The sequence below is a fragment of the Ambystoma mexicanum genome, chromosome 10 (assembly GCF_040938575.1).
Source record: "Ambystoma mexicanum isolate Mex_15411 chromosome 10, UKY_AmexF1_1, whole genome shotgun sequence".
Lineage (NCBI taxonomy): Eukaryota > Metazoa > Chordata > Amphibia > Caudata > Ambystomatidae > Ambystoma > Ambystoma mexicanum.
The window spans coordinates 1,305,097,844-1,305,117,878 of NC_090932.1; the positions used below are offsets into that span (position 1 = coordinate 1,305,097,844).

At 45.3% G+C, this 20,035-nt stretch overlaps 1 protein-coding gene across 2 annotated transcripts in view; it reads left to right on the forward strand.

Moving 5' to 3' along the window:
* The window catches only part of POLE (DNA polymerase epsilon, catalytic subunit), an 867,587-nt gene that overhangs the window by 572,537 nt on the left and 275,015 nt on the right, over positions 1–20,035 (forward strand). For both annotated transcript variants that reach the window (XM_069619327.1, XM_069619326.1), the window contains exons 35-36: positions 15,725–15,831; positions 16,112–16,288. In XM_069619327.1, the coding sequence (XP_069475428.1) occupies positions 15,725–15,831; positions 16,112–16,288 (284 nt within the window). The remainder of the gene's footprint in view (positions 1–15,724; positions 15,832–16,111; positions 16,289–20,035) is intronic.

Sequence of the window (20,035 nt, forward strand, 5' to 3'; positions counted from 1 at the left end):
TATCCCACTTCTCATAATACCTTGTGATGAATCGGGGGAATTCATCCCTTCTCCTCAAGGGGGGGGTGGGGGTCCCCCTTGTGAGGCTAATGAGGTAAGCCTGCTCCACAATACCCTCCCTAGGGGCAGAGGCACCCTTAGGGGACAAGGACTCTCATTCCTGTGAGGAACTTCCTAGACCATGTCACATGATGGCTATTATGGGACTATTTAGTATGCCAAATGGTTTCATGTCCCGAGACTTGACTGAAGAGAAAACAAACACCATTATAAGGAAATTGCACCTTTAAATGAGGATCGCCAATTAACTGGGACTAGTACCCTAAAGGAGTGCACGCCGAATGAAGGCGAGACGGTGGAACGGACCCCCTGGATGTGTAACATGAGGCGGAGCGAAAGACGTGGAGCCTTGGGCGAGCAGACTGGCTCTGAATGGCAGGAGGAGACTCTGGAAGCCCACCGTGTGCGAGAAGGGAGAAACTGGGGCAATGGGAGCCCAAACCTCGGTGGTGGCATGTCCACAAGGAGTTCATGGTGGGTAGACCACCCATCCAACTATGCAGACACCACCAAGCACAAACTGCAGCAAATTGTCCGGTTATCCGTGGAGGTACAGAGACCATGTGAAGAAGAAAGAGAACCGCAAGAAGAGTGGGCGCCGAAACCAACCCTACCGTGCAGAGGAATAAAGATAAGGTCCCAAGCCAATACAGGCCCCACAGACGCTCCCCTGGAGCACTGAAGGTAACTCGGAGAACGGGAGGCCAAAAGGGACTTGTTATGTAACCAGAGTTACTCCTCCAAGTATAACCAACGGCCTCTTAAAACAAAAGCTAAGCTAATGAATTTGAACTGTGCTAATGTGAGAGACAGAATCACAGAACTCCGGAAGAGAAAAAACAATAGTGCTTGGGATCACTACCCTGGGAAGAGGGGAAATGTGTTTTTTTTTTTTTTCAACTTTTGTACAGAAAAAAAAATGTAATCGCATGAAGTTAAAAAGGTAAACAATACAAAGTCAGTAAAAGTCCAAATCGCACAGCGATTTCCTGTTATATTATATACATTGACTTTAAACAAAAAAACAGTACTTCTCTCATTTTTTCATACGGAAGAAACATCACCTATACATTCAATAGTTTTGGTTTTCACAATGCATGCATGAGAAATAATGTGTACATATCTATGTAGGTAGATAATTCCATGTACAATGCGAGCAATACACATCAAAAACATCAGTTTTCTTAATGAGATGCTCCCATGTTGACACCACACTACGCGTTTCGGGACCGTCATTGCCTTCATCAGGTGTAACTGTTATCCGGTAATCTATTAAGAATATAGAAAAGGATACCCATCAACTTATTGTGCTCTAGCACCAATTATACTGAACTATTTCCAATAGCCAGAGTACTGAATTTTCTGTTCTTGCACTGCTGGAAAAAATGCACCAATTGTAGAGCTGTAGGAAATGTAGTCTTGCACACCATTCAAAAACCTCGAATTGCACATTTTTATAACACAAGACGTCACTAAACTTGGTCCATCAACTAACCTGCATCCTATTTGTTCAGTCAGTTTCCTACCAGGCTATCAACACCAGCTCAGTCCCTCTTTCCCATCAACTCTAACTGGACACAATCAAAAAATGACCCTTTGCTATTATAAATACACGCATGCAGTATGCTTCACTGCTACTGTCTTCAGCCTATTTCAAAATAAATTCTACGCTTATTACCTTTGTTCTGGTGGTTGAATGCCCGATACAGGAACAGGGAGACGGCTGTACAAACAGGGGAAACATTCCCATTATTCAACAAGGAAGGAGTGCAATATAACAAGGAGAAAACATTGTGAACTGGAAAACCGAGAAACCCCCAAGATAAATAATATACAAAAGACATCCAGTTGGAAAGAGCTGAATTTTCCAGAGAGCAAGTCGCACACAGAAATATTTTTTCCAAAGTTACTCAAAGCCTATTATCCCGGATCCAAAGGCTCGATAAAGGTTAAAGAAAGACAACTCTAAAGAGGAGAGAAAAGCCAACAATATCTATGTGAATGGATACAGAACGTAACGAGAGATTATTTAGAAATTGCATATTAACAAGAGAAAGAAAAAAAGGCAACTGCAAGAAACAATCCGGAGAAGGGAGTCATTCCCCTGACCTTAGTTTGTTTAGAATAGTGGTAGGGCCAGTTGGTCTTCGTTTTGGGACAGCGGACTTATTCCTTTTGAACATTCACTGGCGAGCACCTTCATTAGTAAAATGGGCAGGGAGCATCATGTAGTCATAGGGAAAGATGGGCCTTATTCTTTAATAAACACACGTTGGAAATGTCTGCATCCTTCTGACGCGCCACAACCTCTGTTTAGTATAGTTCATATTTCTGTAAACTTCTCCTTGGGAAAGGGAGTGCAACTCAACCCCTTCTTCTCTCAAGTATATCGAAATCTCTCCCTGTCCCCCTCTCTGTGCCAACCTGGTCTGAGCACTTCATTTAACTTCCTCAACCTGCATTCCAAAGACCCAAACATGCCTCTTGTGGACTTCCTCCTTGTCATTCACTGCAAAGAAACACTCTTTTACCATGAAGTTCCTAAAATCTACATCTTTAAACAGGGAATCATTACGGCCCCATCAAAAATGAGTTTTCCTTCTAGCCTCCCAAGTGATCACTTGGAGCACCGTGTAATCGTTTTCACCATTACAGCTGCTTCTGACCCTAGGTATTCCCTGGAAAGTAAAAGCATATGGACCCTTGTATAGGACTCATGCGGGGGCGAATAAAGTGTGTATCCTCCTGGTTTACTGTGCATAATCATCCCCAGTCATGTTCCTCAAGGAGGTGCTCAAGTTCCACATTGTCCTTACCGGCACCTTTTCAACTCCCTTCCTGCCTGTCATCCAATCCCGAGCCGGTTCTTTGATCATTTTAAAATCACACATAACACTGTAAGGCCCTCGGACTATTGCTGGACCCAGGCTAATCCCAATTCAAGAAAGGGCAACTGGCCCGTGCTTGGGGCATAGAAAGTAGCCAAAGTTGTACAATTCCTCCCACCCCCATCCCCTTAACCAACATCAGCCTACCATTGCGTCCCTGCTTAATGTGAACCTCACAAAGTTCAAAAGATTTAGCAAGCAGAATTCCCACTCCACCCTTTCACCCCCTCAGGGTCCAAAAGGTCAGACCAATAGCATTCCCAAGCAATCAAGATTTCTCTCAGTTTAAAATGTCTCCTGAAGAAGCAGCACAGAGAGCCTTTTTATCTTAAACTCCCTAAGCAGTAGGAAGCGCTTATGAGGTGAGTTGAGCCCCTTTACATTCAACCTAGCTACCATGCAACCCATGATCCAAAAAGGTTGAATTGTTCACCAGATCCCTAATGGAGTGCAACATATTAAGCTCACCCCTCCAAACATTCAGGCCTAGAAATAGAAACACACCTCGCCCCACTGCTTCCCCAACACCACCACACTGGGTTGTCTGCCTCCGCAACTTCATAGAACAAGAACTGTAATGCAACCGGGATACACCTTTCCCAAACCATTGCGACACCCAGAATAAAAAGGGCCATCAGGAAGTATAAGACTTTGATCCCTGGTTGCTGCTAATTAGAAAACCTATCAACTCTGCCACTGCACTACTCACCTTTCCATAGTTATATGAAATTGCCCCACACCACATCAATCCCAGAGCAGTTCCTGCGTTTCATTATATCTCTCTCCTTCATGATGGGCTGCCCCTCGACTCCAGAGACAGAAGGTTGGTTTTCCTGAATTTCCCTGTCACTTTCCTTTTGTCCCAAGGGCTTTGCAACAGCATTTTTGAATTTCTCCCTCAGCTGTGTTTGGCCTTTGGCCACTTCTTGAAGAAGCTGTTCCACGTGATCACCATCCTTGATTTTATACTTTTCCCCCCTTCACCTCAAAAGGCAGTGCAAAGAGATACCTCCAGCGATACATAATCTCTTCCGATTGCAGCCAAGATGTCAGCGGTTTGAATGTATGCCATTGGTCCAGGGTATAGGTCGACAGGCCATGGTACATTCGTGTCGAGGCCCCTTCTGAGGCAAAGGTAGAGACCTCCCTTGCCTTACAGTACCTTTTCCCTATCCCGAATTAGTGGCATTTAACTACAACTGATCGTGACTCCTCACCATCACCTGCCACTCGCTGTATTTTGTCAAACACAAAAGTTGTGTCCCCTGCCCCCAGCGAAGTCTTAAACAATGCGCCCACTTGTCTCTCCAAGTCCTTTTAGCTTCCCCACCAGCCTGAGGGAGACACCAAAGTCTGATGATCCTCCTCCTCTCTGTTTCCCACATTGTCACGCTTATTTCTGAGTTCCTTTTCCTTGAGCTCCAGTTCCTTAATCCACTCTTTCATCTGCGTCTCAAGGATCTCAGTTGAGAAATGGTTGCTTTCCACGGGCACCACACTCTCCTCCACCTTCTCCACTCGTTCTTTGAGTGCGACCGTCTATGACTTGTACCTCAGCCGCAAGGCTTTTTTCCGAGAGTACACATAGTATCTGATTGGAGGGTTTCCAGGACCACTCCCTGCCTTGGATCCGCCATATCTAGGAGAGTGTTGGTTGGAGGCTGATGATGGGTGTACTATTTCACCAACCTTAAAATGTGCCCGGGGGGTGAGGAGGGGCGGTAGCACCACATTGGGGGAGGGGGCATTGGGGGAGATATGAGGCCAGACACAGAATTCACAAGGCAGGCCAGATCTCAATCGCCATTCTGGGCCTTCACCTACAGTAATCTGCCTGCAGCTGCAAACAACAATCTACCCATTATCCTGGTGGTTCTTGAGCTACTACCTCACCAGCAACAACATCGGCATCAGAGGTGCAAGATGGGACCTCCGGCCTACTAGATGCTTTTAAGTACGCCCATACCTTCAGTTACCCCTCTTCATCCAGCAGCAGGTCACACAGGACCTGGGAGTACCTCTCTGGGCCTTCCTGTTCGAGAATGCCCCTGCCCTGGCTGTCTATGGGCCTCTGTTACATGGCTGCAGCTCAGCTTGTCCCTTCTTTCTTTTCAAGTGTGCCACCTCACAGGCCCTCGGCACTACAGTCCTAATGTTAGAAAAAAAACAGGCTTCCCGCTCCTCTTTCCAATTAGCCTCTCACCTCTGCCAGTGTGCAGTGGGAAAGCTGTGGCCGCTCCTCCACCTGGCTACGGGTGGTGTGCCATGGCTCAGGCCCCCGCTTGGGGCTGGGCCCTGGCCTTCCAGGCCCAGGATGCGGTGCACCTCCCTCTCGCACCCTCCTTGTGTTCTAATGGGGGAACCAGAGGCGCTACATGCCTCTTGGTGTTCGTTGCTGGTCACCGGGGTACCAGACGCAGCATGTGTAGTCACAGCAATGCCCTTTTAGCAGCGCCGTCCGTGAGAGCTTGCAGTTTACAGGGCCATCTTTTACATGCCCTCCTAGCGGTCTCCAAATGCATTTTTGTAATCCCTACTACCGTACGTTTTGTTTTGGGCAGTCACTTTGTGTGGACCACAAGGCATACCTGAAATGGTTGCTGTGCTGACTGATGCTCACTGTAATCCCGCTCCTACACCCTCAAAGGTAGGTTAAACTAGATGAACCTGGCTTTCTGCCATGGATGAGCCCAATACACAACTTTGTGGCTGGACCAGAATATTTTGCAGTTTTTGAGGCCTGCTTGATTGGCTGGCCACCACACCTTTTGCCTCTGCCTGGTGTGTGATTGATTGAGGAGGCTTACGCAGCCCCCTAAAGGGAATGTGCTTGTCTAGCGGGAGACTGTCCCTTCATCAAATACTGCAAAGGTGGGATGCTGCATGTAAGAATGTGATGTGGCCATACTAGCTGGGCTCTAGTTCCTTTGTCCTTGACTTGGTTCCTTCTTAAAAGTGCTGAATGTCCTTCTGGGCTCTTTGCCGTCCTCCCTGTAACATTTTTGGGCTTGCCCCCTGTGAAATCTTTCGGGATCACCTTCTGGGAGGTAGGAGTTACTCTGACCTAGAATACCCCACTCCAGCTCTAGCCTGGGTCGTTCCTTGTTGGCTGGCTGCCGTGTCTTGCTCCTCAATCTTCCTTGATCCCTATGGTCATGGATTGCCTTTTGTGTTCCCTCTAATGACTGAGTAAAGCATTTTACCCCACCCCGCCTACCGCTTAGCATTATAATGTACTCTTTGCCACCAGGTACAGGTCATACATTGAGCTCATCAGTGAGAAGGGCCTTTCTAAGCTCTTTACTGTTTTTATATATAAATATTCTAGTTTATTCAACTAAAATACTTATTTGAGGTTTGTGTGACTTGTATGTAACCCTATGACCGATTATATTATTCAATATATCTGTGAGTGTATAATTTTGGGTTATTTATTGGGACTAATTACCTATTCACCAGGCTTCGCCTTTGAGTGACGCTTGATTGCTCTGCTATTGCTGCCCAAAGACACTTAGGACACATGCTTTCACACCCCTCATCAGAGGGCTGTGGGAATATCACCTTAACACACCTATCAATAAGGTGTTTTGTAATCTCCCATGATTCTGGAATAAAGTGAGCAAGGTTTTCTGCCATAGATGTGGCTACTGTATTGCTAGTCCATAGTCAACTTGCTTCTATACCACCCTTTATCCATTTCCACCAATAGGGCAAGTTATTATCAAGGGTCTGGCAGTTGGGGAGAGGGCATGTGCAGGGAATGCTGTGTGCGTGTGTGGCGCAGGGGGCGAGGGTGGATGAAATTTTGAGGATAAAGACATGCCTGCACCCTGGTACAATTATTTTTTTTCTTCAAGTGCTGCTTGCCACTATCCCTTAGTCTGTGTCTCTTCCTGGGGATGACATTGTGGCGAAAAGGCATTGTCTATGTTGAGTAATTGTGCTTTTCAGACAATAGTTATCAACATTTGTATATCGGTTTAACTATCAGCAGAGCTGGACGCATTAGCCTTGATTGAGAGCAATTGTTCCCACTTCTTCAGCTAGATGGTCTGTTAACATATGTGCTAGAAGCACTGATTTCAACTCTGTAAGTAGTTAATTGCTTTGCAAGTAATGTTGTATCTCCCTAAATTTGCCCCTACACTATCACCTTCCCTCCAAATTATGTTTTGTATAGTGCAGCAGGGGGAGGAGACAGCCTGGCCTGCAGCAATGTTCTTTTTAAGAGCAAAGTAACAGCCACTTGGTTTGGAAAACTAACAATTTTGTGACAAATTATTTCAGATTTCTAATAACCACTCCTAGCTTTTTTAAAACAATATTTAGAAAAAAGGGGGGGGTTGAGGCGCGCACTCTAGTTCCCAGCTTTTTTAAAATATTGATTCGGGGTCCCAGGCTCCAGAGGCGCAGCACCGGGGTGACCCATGCCCGACCTAGGAGAGCCACAATGCTGGTTTTCCCCCCTGCCCAACCGTGGGATTAATATTGTGCAATTGGAGGGGAGTTGGTTCCTGGCTACCAGCATGGACTACAGCTACCAGATATCCCTGAGGCCAAAATTGGTACTAATTAGCAACACCTGAACAGACTGCCTCCCTGAAGATTGCAAGAGGCATGAAAGCGCTTGGAGGAGAAGAGTAACTGAACAGCAGAACGTACTCCAAGCGCGGAACTAGAGTGCGCACCTCACCCCCTCTTTTTTCTAAAGCTTCTTTAAAACCAGAATTGACAATGCCAATAGTTTTGGCGTTTACTGCTGTTTGCATTTTGTATTTATAGGTGCTATGGTGCAAAGAGGAGAGCGCAAAGTTTTTAAGAAGGATGGGATAATGGGTGCAGCTGTGCAATAGAATGAGAAGGGGAATGGAGCAACAGAGGAAGCTATTTATAATGTGCTGGGGATGAGTATGAGTAAATATGAGCGAGAGTGAGAGGGTAAGAAAGCGAGAGGAAGGATGAGATAGGATAGTGAGCGAGTAAGGTGGTTGGATGGGGAATAGATGGGGCAGGGTGGGTGTGTGGGAATAAAGGGCATAGGGTGGGTGGGGCTAGAGCGGAGGGGTAGTGTCCCTGGTTGAGGGTAAGGTGCGTGGTGGGGTAAAAAGATGGGGTAGGGTTGAGAAGAGAAAGAGGGGTTAGGATAGGTGATTGGGTAGAAAGGGATGGGGTGGGGTGCAGGGCAGTACAGAAATCGGGACGGGGTAGAGAAATAGATGTTGGCTACATTGACCCACTGAACAGAATTTTGCCAAAACCAAGCTGCATTTGCGCAGAAACAGCAAAATGTTTGCGCTGGCTCCTGTGAGCATCATGGCCTTAAAACTGCGTTTCGCAGCAACAAATAAAATGGCTGCACCATCTAGTCAAGCATACATTGGACAGTATGGAACAAGGGGACACACTGAGGGGGCGTGCCAGTGTATTCCAACACATGCAAATGGAATAAAGTGAAAAAGCAGCGTTGCTTGGCGAAAGCCCAAAATCCCCATTTAAAAAAAAAAAGTTTTCACCTTTAAAAATGCTGCTCTGACGCTATTCCCATCTGTTCTTCCTTAAATCACTGCGATTAATAAGGCCCTGCCATGCCCAGTATATCTCATTGTGCTTCAGCAAAACCAAGCATGCTTTCTGAATGACAGGCCCCATCAAACCAACTCTGAGAAAAATCAACAAGGAGCTTCACTTTTCCCGCACGTGAAAACGCGTTCATTTCTTTACAAAAGTATCAAAGCTCAATGTTTCAAAGGAACTCCAGCTATCTGAGCCATGTCGGTTTCAATGCATCTGTGCTTCAGACAAAACGCCTGCATTCAAGAAAATAACTATAGCTGCAAGACAGTGTGGGGATCTGACGGACATGCAAAACCAAATTTAAAATAAAATGCCTGTTTTTCTCCACACGTGTATAAAAATGGATTTTGCAAACTGAAAGAGAAAAATGCCTGTTTAAAAGTAAACTGAATGAAGGCTTGCCTTATTTAGCAATGTGAAGGGGCTTTGCTGCTGGTGATAATACACACATGGGCTATCTTATTCCACAAGTTTGTTTTAATTCAGGACCCAAAATAAGAAAATAAAGGTTTTAAACCCCTTGTGCTGGAGTTTGCAAGCTCTAAAAGAAAACAGGTTATGCCAGTTGGCAGAGCCAAGACTTTCCCCAGAGATTGATTGATTTGATATTTTATTTCTATCGCGCTCGTACAGAAGTGTTTCAGAGCGCGACAAGGCAAGGGAGGGGAACAGGGGAGAACAAAACCGCGATCTTACTAGGCCCAGTGACATCGAGAATGCTCAAGTGCATGGGAGAGGGGGGAGGGGAAAAGTGCATGGAAGGGGGGGGAGAGGTGGAAAGTGCGAAGCAGAGGAGAAACAGATAAATAACAATAAATACATAATAAAGGCAACAAACAGTGGTAATGCAGCCAGCAATTTGCAAGTGCTAGGTTTAAGGCAGCAGACAGGGTAGGTCTGATAAGAAGAAAAAAGGGGGGCTGTATGGGTATAGATGCAGACCCCAGTGCAAGGGGTGGCCCGGAGGCAGTGTGGGAGGGTGGCAGGATGAGCAGGTACCTGGGCCCAAAAGACAGAAGGTGGCCAGGTGCACAGTGCCAAGAGAGAACAGATCAGCAGGGGAAAGGGGGAGCAAAGCAGAAGAAAAGAGGAAGGTCTTGAGGTGCTTCCGGAACCGGAGATGGTTCTCCTCAAGTTTTAGAGTGGCAAGGAGGCTGTTCCAGAGGGAGGCCCCAGCCGAAGACAGAGATCTACCCCCAGCTCGTTTCTTAGAAAAACGACTGACCCTGAGTGAGTTGGAGGTAGAGGAGCGAAGAGCTCGAGAGGGGAGGTATTTGCAGAGGGATAGCTGAAGGTATTTTGGACCCAGGCCCCAGAAAGCCTTGTGGACAATGCAGAGGAAGGGAACCACCATAAAAACTCTCAGCAGATACTAAAACCCCAATGATAATTACCAGGCTGGATAGAATCTAGTCTGGGCCTAAACCCCTGACAATGGACCTCCCAGGGCAAGGGAGATTGAAGTGGGGAAGGGTTAATAAACCTTCAATCGAGATGGAAAACCCTCACCTTGCTCTGAAGGAAATGACAGTTGGTGGCAGCTGAAGAGAAAATAAATATTCCAGTGATGGGCAAAGGATTGCCATATGCTTCAAAAGACTATTTTATAAATAAACTTTAAAGACTTATCTCTGCAGCAAGACTTTGTAAAAATGTAAAGATTTCGCAGTTTAAAAGTGATTTTGTGTTTTATAATTTAAGACATTGTAGAAGTCACTGACACCTTGGGAATAGAAATGGCAAAGTATTGTGGATCATAAGAAAAGTATCTATGTTGCCAATGCAAATTTTTATACTTGCATCCCTTATGTTAATCCACACATGTGTATAAAGTTATGGAATTTTAGGCCCAATTGTTCATACTCAAAATTGCCAAAAAGTATTAAAAGGGCGAAGCAATGTCTCACGGATTGCAGAGTTGGAGTGCTATGCTCTACATAAAATAAGTAACCTGTGTATATAATTTCAAAGAGATGTATAAAGGTACCGTTTGTGGCAAAATCGGATTTTGGTTAAAATAACTGTTGGAGTTTTTTGAACATTGTAAACTCGCATCATAAATCTGACGACATTCTCTTGAAATCCAACCAGCTTAGAGCGAGGCGCGAACTAGCACCCCTGACCAATCCAGTAGTTTAGAGGCCTGCTTAGTTAAACCTGCCCAGCCATATACTTTGGTGATGTCTAGGCATTATAAATAAGAGTCCCTGACCAGACTCTACACACACACACACACACACTCTCTTCCTGAAGTTCCTGCGCTGCGTTCCTGATCTGCTCCATCCATATTCCAGACCCCACCACAAAGCCAAAGCATTGCTGACCCTACTCCAGGGCCCACTGCAAACCCAAGCAGTGCTGATCCTATTTCCAGCAAGGCCTAAATTCTGAAATCCCACAATAACCAAAGGTGAAAGCTGTGGTATTCTTTTGGGAAGCATCCTGAACCAGCCTGGCTTGCTTCCCATTAACTGCTTGCCCACTAACTGCATCCAGAGATACCTGTGCCATCCAGTGACCAGAATTACCACCCGGTGACAGGACCTGCCCAGCTGTCTTTTGCCCAGAAGTCCTTTGGCAGGCGCGCTGCCGTGTAGTGACCAGAACCTATTGACAGTCCAAAAATCCCAAAACTAAAAGTGGATTGTGAGTATAATCGGTACCCCATAGAAACCCATAACCTATTTTGTCTTGCCTTTGTCCTTATCCTACTCTCTACGCCATCCTATCCTTATCCTGATAACTTGTTAAAAGCTGTTAGAATTATCTGTGCACCCTGCCCGTGACTTTCTAAAGTGCTAGCGCCATTTCTTTTCAATTTTGTGTTGTGTAATCCTAAACCATTAGTCCTATTTCGAGTGATCGGACTGGTTACCGCCAGGGTTGGGCGCTGCGGTGACAGGGTTGAAATCGCGAATCAACCCTGGATCTTAACTGTGTCCATCTTTGGTGGTCTAGTATGAATACTGTAGTTTAGAGAAACTGTTCTTGTCACAACTGATTTCCTTTCCTATTTCACGCCTTCATTTTGCTCAAAGCACACCTTTTTATATCTTGCAAAGCTCATCGAGTTTCATAGCTAGGGACCTATTTTCAACTCTAGAGTGTCCCTGTGAGATATATCTATCCCCCAACCGCACTCCAAATCAGAGTATTTCACCCGTTTTTATTAAAAACCGGTTGGGTAATTTAAAATGGGAATTAAGAAAATGCAACTTTTAAACGTGTCATTGGGCTGCAACATGTTTTAAACTTTTCGAATTCTATGCTCCTGGTAATCCATTGCTTGTGATTGTTAGTGTCTAGGCATTGTTGCTTTAGTGAGAAATTGTATCTACCTTTAAAGTTTTAACCGCACATTCATTATTTATTTGTCCATTTTCAAGTGTCATTTTATAACATTGCAAGGGGTTTAAAATCTGTTTTCCGCTCTTATTTGGTGAGGGAAGGTTGGATTTGGATTCCGTTTTCTGCCTTTTATTCCTGATTACCTGCTGTCTTTCTATCATTCAGAATTCATTAATTTGTGGGTTGAGGGAAAATTGCAGGGGGAAATCCTAACTTGGGTGCTATCTTTCCTAAATTAAAAGGTGCTCCTATTCCCTGGTGTTTTGTATATGTTCTAGGAGAAGGTTAATTAAGTGCATTGCTTTCATTTTCTTTGTGATTATCACCCCACTGGTGATTGCTGCCCCATATTAAAAATGTTATTATTTATTTTGAATTTTAAAATAAATATTGCATTTTACCAACCAGACTGGTTCATGTGGTTCTGTATAAAATAAGGAGAAAAAGCATCTCAGTTGTGCGCTACATACTAGGCCGAGACCAAAGTGTGTGTCGCCTGATTGAAATCCTCAACCGTGAGGTTATTGCGGATGGGGTAGAGAGTGAGGGTAGGATAGGTGGGTGGGGATATAGAGGTTTTAGGGGATAGAGAGAATGGGGGTAGGGTGGTGAGAGATTGGGATATGTAGATGGCGTGTGGTGGGTGGGAGTGGAGAGTGGGGGTTGGTGGGCCTAGAGAGAGAAGAGGGGTAGAGAGAGTAGTAGAGAGCCAGAGGTGTGTTTCAGTACTGAAGCCGGCCAAAGGCAAAACGAACAAAGGGCTCAAACCTGGCTTGGCGTGCAGAGTACCTCACAAACAGAAAATGGCGAAAAAAGACTGGGGCCATTTTGACAAAATGGTCACCCATGGGTGCTATACTACTGTTGAGGAAGCACCCTTCGGTAGAAAAACACAATGGTAGGAAAATTAAACCACTGCCACCAGCCATTTAAAGTAGTGAGGGTAACATAAAAAATGTTACATGTGTAGGTAGGATAAGGGGCTTTTAAGTAACGCCCCAGCACTCCTCATAAAATGGTGTGTGCTGGACCTACAAAGAGAAAAGGTAAAGTCAATTTCACTTTACTATTCTTGGGAACGGTAGTTCACACAAGGAAAGGTATTTAAACCTAATGAGAAATCCAAAGGATTTCTGTGTGACACTGCACTGAATGTGCTGTGTGTCACCATACAAAAAGTAGATGCCTATGGAGTTTGTCAGACTCCAAAAACAAAGGAAACACATAATCCAAATTGGGTCAAAACACATGAGTGCGAAAAAGGGCTCACTCACTCTAGGGCTAAAATTAACAAGTCCTAACATCCAGCAAAAGAGCTGAGGGGGTCTCTAGGGTTGAAGGGAATTAGCACGGAAATGAGAATTCTCCCCAACACCCCTAAACTCCATGGGTATTGCATAGCGGACATGCGTAGTTAAACCCTGGTATAATTGCTGTTCGATATTCACTACGAGGCACGCTGTGGTATTCGCACAATGCAGCAGACCAGAATAATTCTCAGCACAAGTTGAATGCAGTCCATTTCATTGTTTTAGCCAACTGTGTGGGACTTATTCACTTACCCACATCTTGCCGCATGCTACAGCAACAAAACCTTGCTGCTGGGGATTGCAACGCACTGCCTCATTTATGTTTGCTTACCTTATCTGTTATAGCGTTCTGTCTGCGTCTCTACAACCGATCTGGGTGGCAGCGTCGGAACTAGACTGTATCATTATAAGAAAACGTGCAGGTTAACTTGTGACTCCGGCGGCTATATTGAGTATGGAAATGAGGTCTCCATCTTGGAATGGAGTTTAAGTGCATAGAATAGCACTGGCTGAGTAATTAGACAACATGTTTTTAAGGACACGCAACCTTATTTATTTATAATAAAAGACGAGGTGGAAAATGTTGATGTTACAGCTCAAACCCATGTTCAAAAGCAAGGGATTGCAACTAAATATCAGTTGTTAAAGTTTTTGATTTTTGAATTAAAATTTAACAGGCTGGCCCTGGGCAGCAGTCCTTCAGCATCAGCTCCGCTGCTGGGCAGGGGTGGACACAGAAGGTCGAGTCAGAGGAGCCTTTCCGTAGGTTTCCTTCCTGATTCCATTTGTCCCAAGTTTACAGATCACTCCGCGGCATACTTTGAACATAGTCCGTCAGAAATTCAACTGACAAATATTGGTGCATACAAATCGAAATATAACAGACATATAGTTAAGTGCACTAATTTTGCTCCTACTTCAGAAGCATGCACAGCTCCCCGGCAACAGCAGCAGGCCGGCAGACGTGAGCGAGAAGTTCAAGGCCCAGATGGTGCTTCAACCATTTAACCGCCAAGCGCTGCAATTTGCCATGCCAACGCCATACACTGCTCCCGAAAACCAAATAGTACAGCTAGACATGTATCCAGGGGTCATCCCGAATCCCGCATTTTTGCTTGTTTTTGCTTCAATCATGCATTCATCCTGCATTTCACTTAACTGACTAAATTCACATGTGTAGGTGAGCTGCTACAATCCTTATTTGCTGGTAAACTTCCATTGGCATCAGTAGCCACACACATCTTTTTTTGTTGTTGTTGCAGAAAGTCTCCAGACTTCCATGTAAATTTGTTGTTTTGGAGCCCTTTTCTGAATTTAAACTTCATATCTTGGGTGTTCCCTTTGCTTGCTGTGTTCTCTGGTATTCTAGAATGCGGGTATTAGTGCACATTAGCACCCTGGCAGGGGGAGGCAGGTGGCTATGAACGCAGGCTTGAATCGGCGATGAATGCCTGTGTTCCATCCTGCCTGATGGCCGCTCCCTTGCCATCTCGTCTCGAACCCACCCCTCTAACCCCCACCTCCCCCCAACTTGGTCCCGCTTGCTTCGCTCGGGCCGTTGCCTCCGGTTCCCGCCCTTGTAACGGGGGATTAGCGCCATATTAAGGAAGACCAGTGCAGCTTCTTTGACGTTCCAGGTCTCTGTTCTGCAGAAAATTGGCTATGCAGGCCAAAACCTATGAACAGGATAGGTCTCAGATTCCTGAGTGGCTTCTCTTCCAGCATTCACAATACCCTGTTACTCTGTAGTCACGATGAATGTAGAAGTATAAATTACTGACTTAGTCTTCCGCCAGCCAGCTGACCCACCCACCAAGCCCACTCTGCTTTTTACACTGTGTTTTGAGGAAAGGGACTGGCATATAAGAACTAGTCAGTGGATTGAGAGGAGGGACCTGGCACAGCCATGTTCTCCTCCACACTTCAATCTGTTAATATTTTTGTGCTGGGTGGAAATGCTTCCCAATTATCAAACCAAGACATTCCTTTAATCTACTAATGACTGGTAGCGTAGGCGTCCCTATTGTAAGCATCGTGTACTGTTCTTGATTCCCTTTTGGCTGCTTGCTCTCTCTTCCTTTGGGACTAGTGTGGGGCTATGAATCCTGCACTTGCATTCTTACTCTGTCAATGTCTGGATATGATTACACCAGAAGTGATGGGATGTTTGCTAACTTTCCATCACTCAACTATGTGCAATTGCAGGGCTTTTGTTAGGGTCAGTAGTACAGGATGTCTGTTTAATTACATATTTCATTTGTTCACTTAGGGGAATAATTACACTATGAATTACTTCTCATTTACCAGGCTCCCCTGGTTGCTCTTTCAGGAGTTCTTTGAGGGGGGTTTATGTTGGACAATGGATTCCTTTTGAGGTCTAGCAAGGTCTGTACCAGAGAAGACCATGTATGGGTACAGTGTTTGTAGTTCTTCCCTTTTCTTTGACAAATGTACCCAGTGTAAACGCAGATGGATTTTTGTACTCAGTTGGTTAGTCATTACAGTGGGGTCACTAATATTAGTTTTTTATTTTTATTCCCACAGGGAGCATCCGTCATATTTATCTCTACCATAATTCCCAGGGAAACAAAGCTCTTTTTGGCCTCTTTATCCCATCTCAACGCAAGGCTGCAGTGTTTGTTGTCGATACGGTAAGACTCTAATGAGATAACAAAACTATGGTTGGTTGGGTAATCGGGCAATGATGGGTAGGTGATGCAGAAAGATGGTGGATGTGGGTAGGGTATTTGTTGGTGTTGAATGTAGAGGCCGGAGTGTGTTTTTCAAGGATATTTGACTATGATCTGTCTTCTTTCATTTATAGCTAATGGCTTCATCCTGTTTTCTAACTCTGCTCCTATTTACTGCAAGTTTGTCACACTTTGCACATGCTCTTGTTACTCACTTTGTGATTGTTTCTCTTGGATGCAGGTGAGGAGTAATCAGATGCCAAACTTAAATAGCATGTACACTACAGAACACACAGCAATGCTAGAGAAGTTGGACCAAGAACTTCTTCCTCCAGAGAAACATGCGTTTGAGGTGCGGGCTGAAACTGACCTGAAAACAGTCTACAGAGCCATCCAAAGGCTCCTGCTTAGTTACAAGGTGAGACTGGACATCATGGCGGTGGTTAACTCTTCAGCTCCAAGATGAAGGTGTCCAGGGGTTGGGTGGACTGGTCAGGTGTTTATTTTAGTCCCCATCCAAGTTAAGAAATGACACTGCCGTGTAAACCTTGAACTCTCACAAAGAAGTAGTTGGTCAGCTACAGGGAAACGTCAAGGTAGGTGTGGAGATACTATTCTGTGCAGAATCGACCTGAGTATGCTTGGCCTTTGCCTGTGTGATATGTTTTTAATCCAGTTATGTTGGTCACTTGTTGTGCACACACTTGCTATCTGACTCATCTGTAGATGCAGCCCTCTAGAGTAGATACATTTGCTGGGATGTGAACATGAATGAAAGCATGGACTGGTCAATTCTGTGGTATTTTATGAGTGGGAATAGTTGAAATAGTAGAATGTTAAGCTAAATCGCAAGAAGATAGCCATGTTGTGTCTGTCCAACAGATCAGGCCCTTGTGCTATCGAGGGGAAAGAAGGTTTTAAAGGATCATTTGGAAGTCCTAGTACTGCTGATGTGCTACTTGTCACAGATGGCCTCAAGAACACAAATCCTTGATGATAGTTCAAAGGTTTGTATTATATTAGAAGAATTATAAAAGGGCTCACTAAAGGCTGCCCCTGGTCTCGTATGGGTCGTGCCCCTCTGTGATGAACCCGGCGGAGCCATCACTGATTTCCCAGCGCTGACCTCCACCCATCTGGCCAGGGGACGGCAGCTGCTACTGTTGGACAGCAACCCGCCCCTTTCTGTGAACTGCAGGGAGAGTTTGCAGAGGAGTGAATAGGGAAATTGACCACTGGAACAGAATATCTGAAGGCCACCAGAACATTCCAGTAACAGTGAAGCGACCACTGCTGTCTTGACACCGCTTTTCTACTCGACAGAGAAGCTCCAAAGGGGGCAACTTCTTACCTCTGGCTGGTGGGACCAACAAGCCCTAGGACGAACTGCAGATCGAGCCATCTCCTGAGGTGCTGTGACCTTCCAGGGCTGCAAACCACAAATACCGGGGAACCTTCCAGCCATTTAGCAGCATAATGTCTTTTTGTGAACCAATCTTCCCAGAATGTTGGTGAGCTCCAGTTGGACCTCACGAGGCACACTCCCACTCATCCAAGCCCCCTCATCAGAGTGCAGGACTGCAGAATCGAGGCAGATCGATCGTGCGGTAACCAGTCGCTGTTTGAGCTGATAAAAAGGTGCCAAGTCAGCAGATCGACATGGGAGACCGACAAAATACTTGCTGAAGGTCCTTTCTCGCGACTACTGCTGTGACATCCCCTTCAGAGTCCTTCCTTTAATCACCAGACGAGGAATCCAGAGAGCGGGCCGTCGTTGGTGCAAAGGAAAGGATCCAGCTGCTTTTTCTTCAAACACCCTAAGGTACGGTGGGGCTCAAGGTAGAACTTACCTTGAGCCAAATAGCCGCCCCAGTGTGACGGGAGTGCGATACCAGGTGTTTGGTTGTTCACCCATACTTATTTCCCAGGCTTAACAGCTTGTGGGAGTCATTTGTAGGGGTCTTATTAATTGTTATTCTAATAAAGAATTTTATCTAAAGTGCCCTGACCTTTGCCTTTTCTTCTGCTGCATAAGACTTCTTCTACCATCCTACACTGACTTTGATTAACTCTTGACTAGTTAGGGATGGGATGGGAGCAAACGTCTTATGCAGCAGCAGAAAAGGCACATTTCCTCAGGCCTCTTTAGTCACTTTAAATGAAATGCTTTACTAGGATAACACAATTAATATGTGTATACCAAGGGATAGTTTTATAGAGTCTTACCTCCCCTAACAGCTACCTGATCCTGACCCTGGGGGCAGTTACATGAGGATCACATTGGACGAGACAACATCTGGGGAGATGTCATGGCTTCATCTGGTGAGACATGGTATCCCCCATTTTCCCTGGAAAATATCCCTCCCATGCCTAATACCCTCATGGCCAATTTCTATACCTCTACACATTCTCCTCTGAAGAATAGAGAAGTCTTTTTTCCCCAAAACCTATATACCAACCTTCCACCTTGTAAAACCTTTGAAAATGCTATTTCAGGTTGTTTGAGTCCGTTTTCAACAATGGACTTCCTGTCCCAGAATTCACAAAATACTGGGACGAGGAAGATGGAACGAACAATGCAGAATGAAGCAGGCCACAAGCCTAGTAAGCGCTCTAGTGGCTGCTTTCATGTGTACCCTGGCCTGGGAAGTTCTAAAGGCAGAAGCACAGAGTCTGCTGCTGCTGGTGAGAGAGAGCTGAACCTCTCCAGGAGGGTCGAGACACGGAAAGGCTGGGACTGGCGTGGTGGAGTCGGGCGGAAGTGCCTGGAGCCTTTGAGGGTCTACTGGGTGTTTGCAGGTGACAGACGGCAGCACTTCACTTACCAGAGCCAAGAAGGAAGCAGACGTGACAACTGGAAGCCGCAAGAGATGGGATAACAAAGAGGAAGCAGTCGTGAGAAGTAAACAAGTGGAGATCCTTCACCTGCTGACCGTGGGAGAGTGAAGGAAGGCCATCAAGAGCCGGTGGGACCTAGAGACAGTGGGGACACCGGGCGTATCGGCGACCATACCAAATGCAAATAATTGTGCACGCTGTAACTGACAGTAAGAAAGCAAAATGACATCTTAACCCCTTAACTGCTGAGAGTTTTCGCTCCTAATGCGGAGCCCTTTTTTGGACATTTCGTTAAGTCCCATTCATTCCCTTGTAACATTTTTGTAACAAGTGATATCCTGGCCAAATTTGTACCCTTTTCTTCCCATACATAGGCGGTCATAATGACACCAAGGAGGGGGGGTGAGAATATAACCGATACATTTTTTTCAGAAAATGAAAATAAAATGAGGTACATAGAAGCCTGTGGTTTTGTCCTTGTAAGAGCTAGGAACAAATAAATTGCTGTTCTGAATTCGCAGTTTTCCACGCTTCCAGGAACAGGTTGAGTGGACACAAAAAAAGTTTTGTATAAGGTTACCCTCAGTTTTGTGAGAGGTAGGTGATTTTCCCTTTTTTTTATTCAATAGGACATACTTGGACAGAATGGAAGAGGAGGGTAGGAAAGCTGAATGGGGAGACTGACATGCATACATTTCTAAAAAGTAGACAAAATTCCAAGTTCAGGAAGGGGTCTTTTGCGCAGGTCATGCAACAACTATGTAGCTAAAATTCCTGTAGTTTGAGGCAAAAATTGGAAACATTTCAGAAGAAAAGGTATGTGCTATACGTGTTTGGACGTGTAAGGTAATGACGTCTGTGAATATTGAGAAAAGCAATACACCGCTAAATTCCCCCGACTCTTCAAGTTAGGAAATAACACAAAACAAGCAATATCACAAGCTAAAAAGGGAGCCATGGTACAAAGGATTGTTATGCTGACGACTTAAATAAGGAAAGCAAATGTGATGAGGAATGGCAAGCATACATTTTTTGAAAGCACACAGGCAGACCTTTTGAAGGATAGGTGACTTGCCCAGGTTACAAAAGCGTACAGTGCCTAAAGCGGCAAATAAATGTAGGTCACATTTGGGAAACGAAAGGGTTGTGTAACAAAATGATGATATGGCATTTATAACGTGCCTATACACAAGTGTTTCAAGGTGCGACGAGTTAAGGGATGGGGAAACAAGGGGAAGACTGACAACGATCCTACTAGGCCAGGTGTCATTCAGATCGCGCAAGTGCATGGGAAGGGGGAAAAGGGAAAATGCATGGGGGAAGGGAG